This window comes from Juglans regia, chromosome 10 (assembly GCF_001411555.2).
Source record: "Juglans regia cultivar Chandler chromosome 10, Walnut 2.0, whole genome shotgun sequence".
Lineage (NCBI taxonomy): Eukaryota > Viridiplantae > Streptophyta > Magnoliopsida > Fagales > Juglandaceae > Juglans > Juglans regia.
Window position 1 is genome coordinate 2706952 of NC_049910.1, and position 14556 is coordinate 2721507.

Genomic DNA, 14556 nt, shown 5'->3' on the forward strand with positions numbered 1-14556 from the left:
AAAATTAGACTGAGTCTAGCTGAGTCTTGCAACCAAACGCAACTCTTAGGTAAGAATTCTTTCATTTAGGGCCTGTTTGGATACAAAGATGAAACCATCGCCCACTTTTTTTTCTTTTTTTTTTACTGTTTTGTAGCTGGGAACAATTTTCCCAAAGATTCAGCAATTTGGGGAAGCATGAACCTCAAATCATGCATAATGGAACCAAGAAAGAGAACAATTTTCAAGCTACTTTCTTCACACAGTTTTTTTTTTATCGGTACTCTTCACACATAGTTAAATGGAAATCTTGGAATAATAAACGATTTCGGACTCCTCTGGTTCCAATTAGTTTTATACTATGAATCTAAATCACAACATGGCTAAGATCAGAGGAGGACTAGACAAATTAAGGAACCAAATGAGCACTACTAAAGAGAGAGAATAAAACATTGTCCTAGGTTGGACCTCCAAACTGCAAGACGATAATAGAAGAGTGCAATTTAACTTAATACCAGCAATAATTGCAACCATATGCGTGATCCAAACAAGGATCAATGTTCTTAGAATGAATAGAGTTTTGTACATGATTGCTCTTTGGTTGAATAAATTAAGTGACAGAAATTTGGGACGGCACCTGCACAAAACGACTCGAAAGGTAGGATAAAATCTCTAAATGCAGACGCCTAGGAAAGACCAGAGTTAACGCGATAGGGGTGCTTATATTATTATGCTTTAAGCCGCTAGATATCAAAAGCTTTAGAATTCACCCAATATATTATGTGATTTTTGTCGTAAATTTCGTGTCAAACAAAGATGTCACCTTCCAGAATTCCTCTGTCATCCAGAGGCCATGACTGGTTTTCTTGAGTTCTCCGTATTTATACAGCTTGAGTTGCCTATATAGATCAAGTTTTTCGTCTTTTGTTGTATGTGTCAACAGTGTCTGTCATCTTCTCCAACAAAACTTTGCGGTGTTTTCTGTGTGCTGCAATGAACGTCGAGGATACCCCTGATGAAAATGAAAATACGAAAATCGTGAGAAATGTAACTCTCTCTCTCTCTCTCTCTCTCTCTCTCTCATCAGTCGAACTGTGAAGTGTTTTCATGAAACTTCAATCCATACTTGAATATGGAGAAACAACGACGCCTATTAGTTGATGGGAGGAATGGTGATTGGGATGGGATTAATTTGGCTTTTGAACTTTGCCTAAGAGATTTGTTATCATTTATTACAGGTTGATGAACGTACAAAAGAACAGAAGGAGATCGACGATTGGCTTCCAATCACATCTTCGAGGAACGCAAAATGGTGGTACTCTGCTTTCCACAATGTCACTGCCATGGTTGGAGCAGGTGTCTTGAGTCTTCCATATGCCATGGCCAATCTAGGATGGTATGTCCGAAACAAAGCAACACACCCAAAAATTGGCAAAGTTATTGTGTATCATTTTCTGAGACTGCCTTATTGATTGGTATAGATATGATGTGCTTTTAAGTATATATATGTTTCAACATAATTACATCCCTGGAATTTTATAGAGTATAACTGGAATAGAGAGTCCTGTTCAGAATCGATAAAAGTAACAATTCTGCTGAGGATGCTTGCTATTCAGACTCCATCAGTCTCCGTATTCTGAAAGCAGTTAAATCTGATCATCTCGCTGCTTTTCTATCTTTCATTTCAGGGGTCCTGGGGTAGTCATCCTGATACTCTCATGGATAATCACTTTATACACCCTATGGCAAATGGTTGAAATGCATGAAATGATTCCAGGAAAACGGTTTGATAGGTACCATGAATTGGGTCAACAAGCCTTTGGCGAAAAACTTGGTCTGTACATTGTGGTACCGCAACAACTCATTTGCGAAGTAGGAGTGGACATCGTGTACATGGTCACTGGAGGGAAATCGCTGGAAAAGGTCCATAAAATACTTTGCAAAGATTGCAAATCAATCAAAACTACCTACTTCATCATGATTTTCGCTTCGGTACATTTTGTCCTCTCCCACCTTCCAAACTTCAATTCCATCTCTGGGGTCTCGTTGGCGGCAGCGGTGATGTCTTTGAGGTAATCTCGGTCCTCTGGCAGTGAAATAATGCTAGTATCTGAATAAAAAAGGAGGAAAATGAAGTTGATCCAAGGAGTTATACGGAAATTTAATGCCTACTCAATTAGAAACTGAAACCTATCAATGTCAAAGGCGAAAAAATAATAATAATAAACCAAGCAAACATACAAATATCACAGCAACGAATTCCCACAAGCAAAATACAATTCAAACTTTCATTTATTTGAGCTAAAATAACATTGTCTGCTAATATGGTTGTCATGCAGTTACTCTACAATTGCTTGGGCAGCTTCTGTCCATAAGGGGGTTCAGGCAGATGTGGTTTATGGTTATAAAGCCCCGAGCACGTCAGGAACAGTGTTCAACTTCTTCACTGCCTTGGGTGATGTAGCTTTTGCTTATGCCGGACACAATGTAGTATTAGAGATCCAAGCAACTATCCCTTCTACGCCTGAGAAACCATCCAAGCGGGCAATGTGGAGAGGAGTGGTGGTCGCCTATATTGTAGTGGCTTTGTGCTACTTCCCAGTTGCTCTCATTGGATATTACATGTTCGGAAACAAAGTTGAAGATAACATCCTAATCTCGTTAGAGAAACCTGAATGGCTTATCGTAGCAGCTAACCTGTTTGTCGTCGTCCATGTCATTGGCAGCTATCAGGTGTGCTTTGCAGTGGCTCTTTTCTATAAACAAGTCAGCAAAACAGGTTACTTATCAAGATTTTGCTTCTATTGTCTTAATGTAGATATATGCAATGCCGGTATTTGACATGATAGAAACTTTGTTGGTAAAGAAGATGCATTTTAGACCATCAACAACCCTTCGTTTCATTGTACGCAATTTATATGTTGGTAAGATAAATTCCCTCTCCATCAGGCAATCAGTGCCTAAGAGCTAAGTAACAACCTCATTGAGTTTTCTTATCTAAATGCTGTCCCATGCTTATTTCTTTTTTTCTTTTTCATTTCAGCATTCACAATGTTTGTAGCCATTACCTTCCCTTTTTTCGGTGGTCTTCTGGGATTCTTTGGAGGATTCGCATTTGCGCCAACAACATACTTCGTAAGCTGCAATCCGTCCCTCTAAAAATTAAAAAAGAAATGTTATAGATATGAGATTCTTATTCAGTAAAAATGCCTTGCAACAAAGTATTTCATACAAGTTGTTCCTGTATCATACATACATTGTTCAGCTCCCCTGCATCATGTGGCTTGCCATTTACAAACCAAAGAAGTTCAGCTTATCTTGGTGTACCAACTGGGTATGTTCAACTTAAATAATGCTTCATTGTCCTCACTGTACTTTCATCAGCTTTAAAATCCAAAATCAGATCATCTAATTTGGCTTGCTGAATTTCAGATCTGCATCATACTGGGCCTCCTGCTGATGATTCTCTCACCTATTGGAGGGCTAAGAAACATCATAGTTCAAGCCAAGACCTACCACTTCTACTCTTAAACCACCTCAGACACAGAGAAGTCTGCTGCTGTTCAATCAAATAATGTTAGTATATTATATCTGTACTCATCAATAAGATAACCAAAACTCTTGATGTGTGTTCTCAGCATGAGTGAAAGACATTATGTATTACTCATCATATATCAGTATAAACAACAGCAGAATACTTGCCTTTAGTAAGAGAGGGCACAAGGTTCCTGCAATCAACAGCCCCAGAATACTAGCTCGTGCGGAAAAGAGGTTGGTCGGGCACAAGTCAGAACTTTGATCTCAAATAACGTTAGCCCCTCGTTCCAAATAATGTGTCTTGGTTCTAAATGACACGAATGATACTCAAAATACTTCCTGTTTCGTACTACTAGAGTTACATGGGGTTTTCATTTTTTTGAAGAAAATGGAAAATTATATAAATATCGAAGAGCAAAGTACTTCCTTTTTAGGGCGTTCTAAAAAGGAAGGGAAAGCCCTAAAAAGGAAGGGAAATGGGAGTATAAATTATTAAGAAAACAACCATTAGTTCACCTTGAGAACATTTTTCATTTCATCCAAACTACTACGTACAAAGCTGAACGCAAACTGATACATATATCTCCACGAAACCCACCTCCCATTATTCTGTTTGGGAACGTACATCGAAGATTCGAAATAGAGCTTAAAAAAAACTCAAATTTCCAAACTTTTCCAAAATAAAAATTAAAAATACAGAGGCTAAAACTAACAAGAAAAAGTTGCCACTAAAGCATAATTGTTTCTATCTAATTTTCTTTTCCAATTTGCCCGTTCTGTCTCTATATAACTCAACCCACAAGTTTGAAACCCACAATATACTAACAGAAATAGCAGTAAGAACTACAACAATCCAAGAAACCCAGACCCACTTCGGGATCACACTCTTTGCTGCCCCACTCACGTAAAACGCAAACATTTCGTACAGGAAATACGGTCCCACAAGGCCCCTAACAATCGAGTAAACCGTATAAAAGGGGGGAGACAGGAGGCCGTACAGTTTGGCGGCGAATGCAACGTCGTTCTTCCGCGCATTCGCGAGGGTCCAAGCGTTCTGGCAGGCGCTGGTGAGCTCTGCGAGGATGAGGAGCACGAGAATGGCGTATGCGCCGTGGGAGACCAGGTAGCGGCAGGTGACGAAGACGAAGAGCGTGGCCAAGTGGTGGGCGATGAAGAGGACGTCCTTGGGGAAGAAGACGATGTAGTGGAGAAGGTCCATTAAGAAGTAGGCAATGCTGAAGTCGAGGACTAAGTTCTGGGGGTCGGTGTTGGGAGAGGCAAAACCGCGGTTTGAGTCCGCGAGTATGGAAAAGGTGGACAAGAGAACCGCGGGTGTGCCGTGGGCAAGGGAGATAAAGCAGCTGGAAGATTCGGGTCGGATATTGGGGCTCCAATTGCGGAAGACGATGAAGTAGGCAACGAGGTAGATCGTGAAGAACATGAAGAAGAACAGGAGGAGCAACGGGATGGGGCAAGCAGCTGAATTTTCCATTTTTTGATGGAATTCAAACTGAAAGTACGGAAAAAAGGAATTCTTCCTACTAAATCAGAAGAACGGAAAAACGGGTGGGAGCGAAAATTTTATTGTCTTCTAGGGTTTGTTCAGGAAGGTGTGAATTTTTCACACCCTCCGCAATTTGATTTGAATATCTCCAGACTCCGACTGCTTTTGTCAGGTAATTCTTTTTTGTTTTTAATAATTATCTTTAAATATCTAAAATTTCTGAGATTATTACTATAATTTATCCCAAAAAAAGGAGTATTATTATATATTGTTAAAAGAAAAAAAAACCTCTTTTTATCTTAGTTTATTCAAATTAATTAATGATAATACTTTTAGAAAATATTAGATTGCGTATAAGTAATGAAGTATTTTGTGAATTATAATAATAAAATATTAAATAATAATAAAAAATATGTAAAAAATAATAATAAAATAATAGATAATAATAAAGAATATCCAGGACCCAAACTAGGACTTTAGAGTCTCTTTTCTAAAGAAATTGAAACTTGCAAAAGAATTAGTTGAGCCTTATAGGCCTTTCAACAACATTTCAATAAATCCAACTCTTATTCTTTTTAATTGATGTTCTAAAAATATGATGCGATATATTTAATTATTTTTTTAACAATTTTATGTTTTAAATTATGGTTATATTTAAATTTGCAATTCAAATTAGATAGACAATTCAGGAGGTTTTAATTAAAATTAATATTTAAAAAAAATGATATATATTATCATATTAATCTAGTAATAAAATAATTTGAAAAATGATATATATTATCATTTTCAACTTTCAAGTTCTATCCTCAACCAAAGTCTGAAACATCTGCAATCTAACGAGGGGATTTAGCTTTTGTCGGTTGTGTGTTTGCCGTTCTCTACTTTTTCATTGCTTCGGTATAAACTTGTCCCCTGTAAAAAGCACGAGCCTTAATTGATGGGGGCAGGCAGGTATATTCACTACCACAAACGAACTTGATTTCTATTCTTCTCCCAATTCGTTAACGAAGACAAAAGGTTATAATATCACTAGTCAATTTCTCCCTCCTCAACATCATTTACCGGATTACTTGGTGGCTCAACTTCCTCCTCTTCATCCACTTTCATGAACAAGCCAAGTTGTTCCAAGGGGTTTGAGCCCCCAAACTTGAAACTACCCAAGCCATCCTGAGAGTGATCTGGGCTTGTCTCGTCTACAGAGCTCGGTAATTGCTCAGCAGGGCCACTCCGAAGCATTTCCAAGTCTTCAAGAAACCGCGAATTATCGTTGATTTCAACAGTCTTTTCCATCTGCAAGGGTGGTGCTGGAAAATGTTACAACAAAACCCAAAGGGGAATGGTGCCATATACAACATGCGGTTTGTAATGTTCTCATTTACCTGTAGCAATGCCTGTCGTGCTGCTTCCCTCTCAAGCTCCCTCTTCCGTCTGGACTCCGCAGCATCTTCTGCTTCTGCTCGCCTTCGAGCTTCTTCAGCAGCCTTGGCTTCCCTTTGTAACCGTGCCTTTTCTGGATCCATGATGAAAATAAAAAAATTTGTTCACAGATGTATTATTAGATTGACCTCGTATAAAAACAAGGGCAGACAAATATCATCACATAAAAGGCATGAAGTCAAAACCTTTCCATCTCTCCAATTCCAGCTCCTCCCTTTCACGACGCAATTTCTCAGGATCCCACTTCTCACCCTGATCTCAGCCAGATCGATTGTATCCAATCACACCAAATGGTTTAATACTTACAAATCAGATATACATGAATAGGGTAAATTATTGAATAACCCAAATCCATATCCAACCTGTGTCAGTGTCTTTTCTCGAGCTTTTAAGATTGTATCAGCAAATCTGTTCTTCAAAAGAGCAGCCCGGTAGAGCTTCTCAGGGGAAACCTGCCTCTCAGTTGGATCACTGTCCCCTACAATTTTTAAGGGATGAACAGTTGGAAACTACTCCAGGATTAACAGGACAGTTCCCTTCCAAACTCTTAAGCTTACCATCTTGACGGCAATCTTGATCAACAGAACTTGGCTTTTGCAGGACTGTCTGCTCAACTTGATCCAATCCACTGACAGATTCTGCATCAAACCATGAATTAGTATACAAAAGCAGTAATGTGAATTTATAGCCATAATCCAGCTTCAAAGAGAAGCCTAGCATTCCAAACCATGTCAACTTTGAAGTGCACTCACAACAGTTTCAACCATCATCAATACCGGAAACAAAAAAAAAAAAAGCTCAGTTGTAAAGCTGTAAAAAACTAGTTGTCGGATGCTGCAGCTGAGGTTTATTTTCAACTACAGGTAGAAACCACACGGCTGATAACATAATATGTATCAGTTTTCCTTTTTAAGACAATTTGCTCCCCAGATGCAACACTTCCTAAGAACATTCATATCCAATTCTCTAAATTTTTCCCTAAATTTTAGCTAAAAAGGACACTCTATAATTTTATCCTAAATTTTACTCATTTTTAAAAAACCTTCTACATCTCATTCCCTATCCTTTCTCTATTCTATTAAAATAATATTCTTCTATTATTTATTTATTACTTTTTTCTCACACTTCCATTTTCAAACTTAACTACTTAATATTTTTTCTTATGTTTTGAACTATTATTATAGTGAATATTTTAAACAAAAATTTAAATTATTTTTTTAAGGGTTTAATAATATTTTTAAAATTATTATTTTTATATTTTAGTAATTATTTAAATTATTTTTAAAAATATTATTTAAAAGTATAATAAATATGAGTATAAGAGAAAATGTAGTTGATTGAAAAAAGAATTTATTTTATTTATTTGAATAAAATATTAATAAAATATGATTTAGGGGATGAATAGTAGTTCCCTATATTTAGGGAACTACTGTTCATTTCCTAAATCAAAATCCTAAAATAGGGAATGGGATGGGAGGGGATTTTTGAGCTTTTCCCTAAATTTTTTCCTATAATTTAGGGATAATAGTGGTATGAGGAATGGGATGGGGATGCTCTAAACTTCTGACAACATTCTACTTAATGTAACTCGATTATTCTTCCTGAAATACTTGATAGTTGTGTCTGAACAAGCACTCTGATTCATGATAGGAGACGAATATCCTCACACATCCCAATTCCATGACTAAAGGAAGTATGTCAAAAACAAAGTTGCCAGGTATAGAAAAACCCGGGTAAACCCAGTACGGATACAGGGTTTACAACCCGGGACCCGTGGTTTTTTTTTTTTCCTGTTTGAATGTTTTTATTTATTTATTTATTTATTTATTGTTCCTTTCTAGCTACTAAACGGACAGAAACTCAAAAGAAAAATGCATATTATGTCCAATAAATCATTGATTTTATGTTTTTTTTTTTTTTTCTCTTCTCCACGTGACTTTTTATTGGTGGTCAAGGAGCATGAACATGTACTTTGGCCAATTGCCTGTTTCTTACTAATTTTCTTTTAAGCATTACATGCATTGTAATGGAACGAAGAGACATGGGTACAACCTGTGAAGGGATTCTACAAATACTGTTTTGACGCATTTAAAGGATGAGGTTTTACTTTTCACAGTGTGTTAATTAAAGACTGTAATTCAAGTATATTCTCCATAAAAACCTCATTTTTTTAACAATTTTAGAAGCAAAAAATAGTGTAAGTGAGATCATTATGTCCATCAATTGAAAGCTGAGTTAAAATCATGTTTAACCTTACGTATTGGCAATATGTCACTACTTCTCTATTACTTTTCAACCGCATGCATGCGATCATGTGAATTACTATATATATATATATATATATAATACTTCTGGCCTGTACTTGATCTTGGGGATGATGGGCTATGGAAGTAACAGAATTAAGTTGGGTTGGAATTATTTTCTAATTGGGATTCTTGGAAATTAAAGATCAGTCCTAACGCTAATAGATGATGATCATTTGATTGAAGCTTCAAAATGCAGATAAACAATGTAATATTATTTAATAAACAATTTTATTTTAAAAAATTAAATAAATAGAGTTTGAATGCTGAATCAGCATTTTTTTCATGAAAATATATTCATAACATGTAAGCTTTGATTTTTATTTTATTTTATTTTTTAAAAAAGTGTGCAACCCGGAACCCAGGTTCCGGGTTTTTAAAAACCGGTTTCAATCCGGGTTCCGGCCCGGTTTTGATACCCGGGTTCCCAGGCCGGAACCCGGATGAATAGTCCTAACAAATAGCAGTCGTCCTGGGATTCACTTTTACCAGTGATGTCCAAGGAAATTGCAAAGGAAACATTTTGAAGAGGTAAACTATTTGTTACGATACTAAGATATTGCAAGAGAAAAAAGACCATGAAAAATACACTCACGATTTCCTTCAAGAGGATCAACAGCATTAGTTTTTTCGTCTAATTGAGCTCCAGAATTTACGGCTTCTGGTACCTGGGAAACAAAAATACATAGTGCACAGGTTGAACATCAATCCATACCACATGAACCAAAAACCCAATAAAGTATGATAGTTAGTCAAACATCCCTACAAGAGGTATTACCAATCCAATTAATTGTTCTATTATAAGCTAAACATTCATTAGGAACAAAGAAAAAAGGCTCACCAAAAAATAATCTATTATCAATTAAACTAGATTGGAGCATGAAATTACCTTTGGTACATCGGCTGGAATTGAAGCTTTATCACCATCAGATTCACTTTCAGAAGGACTGCCGGACTCCAAATCTGCAGACAATGGTATATATGTACTTCTATAAGCATAATGAATTTAATGTGTTCTCTACCATCTGCACGGGGCTTCAAACATAGCATCAGGCTATATTGGACCAACGGGCTTTAAGCCTGACTCCAGATAATGATTTTTAACTCTCAAAGGGATGAATCTTGAGAAAAGACCAAGTGAAAATAGATGACCAGATGACAAACTCAACTTACCACTGGATCTGCCTGAGCTGATACATTTGCTGGTTCTATGTGCTGCATTCTTTTCAATCTCCACAGGTGGGTAGCTTGTGATAGGAGGCTCATTTCCACCAATGTCAATATCCCCATCACCCGGGTCATTCCCTACAAAAGTGTGGCATAGGAGAAGAAATAAGTAACATAAAGTCCTAAAAGCGATTCGGAAGTTCTTCTGCATGTGCAAATAAATGAAAGAGAATGTGACCTTTGCATGGCTGCATGAAAGAATTGCTCGGCCCTGATTCATTAAAGAGCTGCAAAAGAGAATACAGGAACATGTATTTGTAAAATATGGAGCAGAGACACGTACCAAACTATAGCTTCAATAGTTTGAAGTTGGAGGAAGACTGTGATAGTACCTCTATCTCACAAGGTTCAGTTCTTGCATGTTTCTTTTGTTTCTCCTGTAGATAGTCATCCAAAAGCTTCCGCAAACTGAACAAGGTATCATCACTGAGATCATCAATATCAATCTCAATTTCGTCCTCTCCACATTTCCTTCCATTAGAACTATGCTCCCTCAGGAAATCAATGATACGAACAGGAATTTCTCCAAGCAAAGACTCCAATTCTCTGCCTAAACTGTGCTTCTCCTCATCTGTCATTATACGCTTCACAGGCTTTGGCATAACTTCATGAGGCAGGGACGTGATTTTCCTCTTTTTTGAGGGAGGCGTCACTCTTTTCGCAATTACCACATCTTCACGAGGGCCAGATATTGCTGGTAACGGTTGGGCATCAGTCTTGGGTAGTTTCTTCTCAATAGCTTTCCATCTCAAATCAAAATATTTAGCAAGAGTATCTGCCATTAAGTGGACATTATTTCCAGGTGGATTATAGGTCATCGCATTGTTGAAAGTAAGCTTTACATCAGCATGAAAATCCCAAAGACTGGAGTAAGCTCCTGAAGCTAACTTGGTCTTTATTGTCCCCAAATCCATAGGATGCTTAATAACAGTGTGATAATCCAGAATATTCAACTTCTCTACATCAACAGGTGTGTTGAAAACCCAAGCATACTGATGAGACATTAATCGCTTCAACAGAGCCTCACACTGTTTCATCAAAATTACATTTGCAGTGATTGGTGTGGACTCAAACCTGCCAGACATACTGCGATTCCATCCCTTTTGCTTAGGACCTGTAGGATTCAATTTCTTTCCCAGTCCATGACATGGATTATTCAATTTCTTACTCAGTACAGAAGTGAATGCTGACGATTTTCTAACATTTTCTACTCGTGCCACAGTTTGTGCATTACTGCAGCTGAGAATATCACTAGAAGATGACAGAGTTACAGCATTAGTTCTTTGCAATTCGACTTTCTTCTGCAGTACCCGAATCTCTTGAAGTTCCAATTTCAACCTATGTATTAACTCCTTTCTTTCAGATCGCAACATGTTTGACAAGGGAAGAACTTGCATAGGAACGCCAAATGCATCGCAATTTTTAGAGTTTAAACTAATGCATTTCCTTTTTGGGACATTTGAATCCTCAGATGCTGTTATTTCTATGTCAATTCGCCCTGAGATACCAGAACCCTCTGATTCGCCTGCAGTATTAATGGTATTACCATAATACCCGCCAGGGTACCTATCGTTCTTCCCCACCATGGTATCCCTCACTATCCACTGTACCCCACAGCAACGATTGCCACCTTACAGTTTGATCAATTACTCTGCATGTTCCCGTTAACCTTATAATATTTTTAACTGCTGAGGAACGTAGGAAAAGAAACACGAGAGAGAGAGAGAGAGAGGTTTTATCAAATTCATCAAAACTTGTAACCCAGCCAAACAAAATCCACTCAGCAGCACTTCATATTGCTCGGAATTTTTTTTCGGAATTTTTTTTAAAGGGCATTCTTCTAATATTCCCCACTTTGTAAGCAACCAAACAGAGGATACAAATCAAGTAGCACATATGAACTTTTCTTATTTCACAAATCCCTATATTTGCAAGTCAGATAGATTAAGGAGAGGCAAAGGCAAGTTAAACGAGTTAACAATTGAATTCAAGACTTAAACGTAATGTAATATTTACTTGCTTTCAATTTACACAACTCGAACTCTTACACCTGAAGCTTTCTACAAGAACAGAATTTAACAAAACCCTAATTTTGAGCACCGCATAACTTGTAACAAACTCAAACAGCCCATATGAGACATAAAAATTTTCCAGATTGACCCAAAACCCTAAAAAGAGTTACCAAAATCGCTGGCGTTGGCTCTTCTTGAAATCCGATTTCCGAAATCCTCCGCCAAACCGAGCTCCGTATCAAGATATGGTGACGAATTCGAAACACCAGAAGGAAGAATTCGCTGAAGAAGAATACCTCGGTGACGAGCTTCGAGAGTGTTCGAGAGAGAGGGAGAGGGAGTACCGAGTCCGAGACTCCGCTCTCTAGCCTCTTTACCTTAAGCTCACGGCTGTCTCTTTTACGAAGCCCTTGGAACAACATCAACCGTCGGATTTACGCCTGAAGAAGGTTATCCCACGGATGCGACTGAATTGGAGTGTCGGCCCATTATAAAACTGTTATTGCCGTTTTAAGTTGAGTAATTGATAGAGATATATGGCTAGTTTGTTTTCATAGGATAGATAAAATGAAATGAAATTAAAATTAAAAAGTTTAATAAAATATTATTAGAATATAATTTTAATATTATTATTTATTTTGAAATTTGAAAAAGTTGAATTGTTTATTTTATTTTGTATTAGAAGTTGAGAAAATTGTAATTATTAAATGAAATGAGATGAGATATTTTCTGAAAATAAACGAGACTTTAGTTAACAGTTTGACTTTTCTTGTGCATATGGTTTTAAGGGAAATTTTATTTATCATATTTTCATCTTATTTTTATAGCAAGCAGTGTTATCCATAAGTCTCACATCTTGTATACCTACTTAAAAATATATCATTTTATATTTTTATCCTATTTTACTTATAAATATATCTGGAATTATTTTCTTTATATCATTAAAAAAATAAAATGACATTTTTAAGTGGATGTAGATAGTGTGAGACTTATGTCTAACCTTTTTCTTTTTATTTTATGACAACGAGGTAAAACTGCCCATCAATATTTAATATTTATATTGAAATTGTTAATATTGAAAATTGCACAACAGGTCTGAACAGATAAAAACTCATTCTTGACCTACTGAGGTAGCTCAAGTCTCGATGAAGCAGTCTAAGGCTTCGTTTGGTTGATGAACTTCTTTCAATTCATCTCAATTCATTATTACAACTTTTTTAAATTTTAACATAAAATATAATAAATAATTTAACTTTTTCAAATCTCAAAATAATAATAATATTAAAAAATAATATTCTAACAATATTTTATCATCTCAACTAAACTAAACTCAACTCATTTCAACATCTAAACACAATTTAAAATTTAGTGGCCCATAATAATGATCTAGAATGCTGATACGGTATCCGTACATACACTAATTGCTCCAACGAAACCTCTAGATACTTTTCACTTGTCTTTTGAGAGTCCGAGACTTTACATTTGTGACTACGCGACTTTTGCAAGTCCTTATCTCGACAAAATATCCTGAAAGTCTCATCAATCTCAATGTATATTCTAAAGAAATAAGAATCGGTACAGAGTCTACATCAACGAGTTGTTATAATTCTCTTATAGTCATTAGTTTCTCTCAGTATAATAGAGAGGTCAGAGACTCATTTGCCCAGAGATTACAACATTTATAGAGCTCTAGTTCTCAGGTTAAAGATGATTTGTGTGTTCTTTAATAGTCGATTAGAAGTCTCTTTCCTTCATATTCTTTTTACTGTAGTTTTGTCAATAGTAAATGAGAAAATCAATTTTTTATCATTTCTCTCCTGTCAGTCCTGTGTATCTGGCTTGTCTTCCTCCCTTAACTTTTAGCTTCTGTCTCGTCACTTCCTTATCTTTTTCCTTTTTTTTTGTGGTCCTTTAATGGACTAGGCATGATATATCTGGCCTGCTATTTTTATCCTTTCAGAAATTATATCCAATTGAATTATAAATGTCAACTTAGTTTCATGCCCAATTGCTTATTCTGATCTGTACGGATTATGGGCATCGATCGTACGTTTCTCGCTTATTCTGATCTCGTCGTGGAGTGGCTATTTAGATGTAATGGGAATACATATATGTAAATCATAAAGGGTCTGTGATCTAGTTTTTGCTCACCAGTCACTGTCTTTTGTCTGTGCTCATACTATATAAACGTGACATGATGTATATATTATCTCGATCTATTTCTCTATGCAGAGATGTTGATTTTTTAGTTACTCAAGACAAATGTACCGATGCAATTTGCTGCACTTCAGTGTGATGCATGCGCGCTAGCTCCCTCCATTTGTCATACGTTAATCCAATGAATGCTACTTTCTACCTTTTCTTTTCTTTATTTATTATTATTTTTTAAATCAACTTCTATACATTATGATCATCAGTACTGAAGATGATATTACTTTTCTTTTTTTAACCTTTTTTTAAGAGGAAGGGACGTCATATATGATTTTATTAGAGAAATGCTAACCTCCCGATTTTGGGTTCAAGGATTTCTATCGAGATAATTTTTTTTTATTTAAAA

General features: G+C 36.4%; 3 protein-coding genes and 1 long non-coding RNA gene across 7 annotated transcripts; 1 reads left to right on the plus strand and 3 right to left on the minus strand.

The window, feature by feature from the left end:
* The first annotated feature begins 605 nt into the window (after positions 1–605).
* Positions 606–4100, plus strand: LOC109009188 (lysine histidine transporter 1). 2 transcript variants are annotated; one of them, XM_035695020.1, is made up of 8 exons: positions 606–637; positions 1218–1375; positions 1668–2051; positions 2319–2712; positions 2798–2903; positions 3023–3114; positions 3245–3313; positions 3412–4100. In XM_035695020.1, the coding sequence occupies exons 2-8, from the start codon at positions 1323–1325 to the stop codon at positions 3508–3510; spliced, it is 1197 nt and encodes a 398-aa protein (XP_035550913.1). In that variant the 5' UTR covers positions 606–637; positions 1218–1322; the 3' UTR covers positions 3511–4100. The 2 variants fall into 2 exon arrangements, with proteins under 2 accessions (XP_035550913.1, XP_018845128.1); XM_018989583.2 differs by lacking the exon at positions 606–637 and adding an exon at positions 722–1026.
* LOC109009191 lies at positions 1980–3349 on the minus strand. Its single transcript, XR_004802614.1, has 4 exons — positions 3236–3349; positions 3048–3134; positions 2677–2735; positions 1980–2089 (listed from the first exon to the last, which is right to left on the minus strand). It is a non-coding gene; the product is annotated as an uncharacterized LOC109009191 (long non-coding RNA).
* Positions 4101–5189, minus strand: LOC118343672 (TLC domain-containing protein At5g14285-like). The gene has a single exon (XM_035695021.1). It carries the CDS (start codon positions 5006–5008, stop codon positions 4262–4264), a length of 747 nt encoding a protein of 248 aa, XP_035550914.1. The 5' UTR covers positions 5009–5189; the 3' UTR covers positions 4101–4261.
* A 761-nt stretch (positions 5190–5950) lies between these two features.
* LOC109009187 (transcription factor GTE8-like) lies at positions 5951–12520 on the minus strand. Of its 3 annotated transcripts, none has more exons than XM_018989579.2 (11): positions 12170–12520; positions 10320–11675; positions 10166–10214; positions 9934–10065; positions 9650–9723; positions 9356–9428; positions 7015–7095; positions 6820–6935; positions 6643–6709; positions 6400–6530; positions 5951–6310 (listed from the first exon to the last, which is right to left on the minus strand). In XM_018989579.2, the coding sequence occupies exons 2-11, from the start codon at positions 11571–11573 to the stop codon at positions 6050–6052; spliced, it is 2238 nt and encodes a 745-aa protein (XP_018845124.1). In that variant the 5' UTR covers positions 11574–11675; positions 12170–12520; the 3' UTR covers positions 5951–6049. The 3 variants fall into 3 exon arrangements, with proteins under 3 accessions (XP_018845124.1, XP_018845125.1, XP_018845127.1); XM_018989580.2 differs by having other exon boundaries at positions 10320–11638; positions 12170–12384; XM_018989582.2 differs by having other exon boundaries at positions 10320–11672; positions 12170–12384.
* Positions 12521–14556: the final 2036 nt, after the last annotated feature.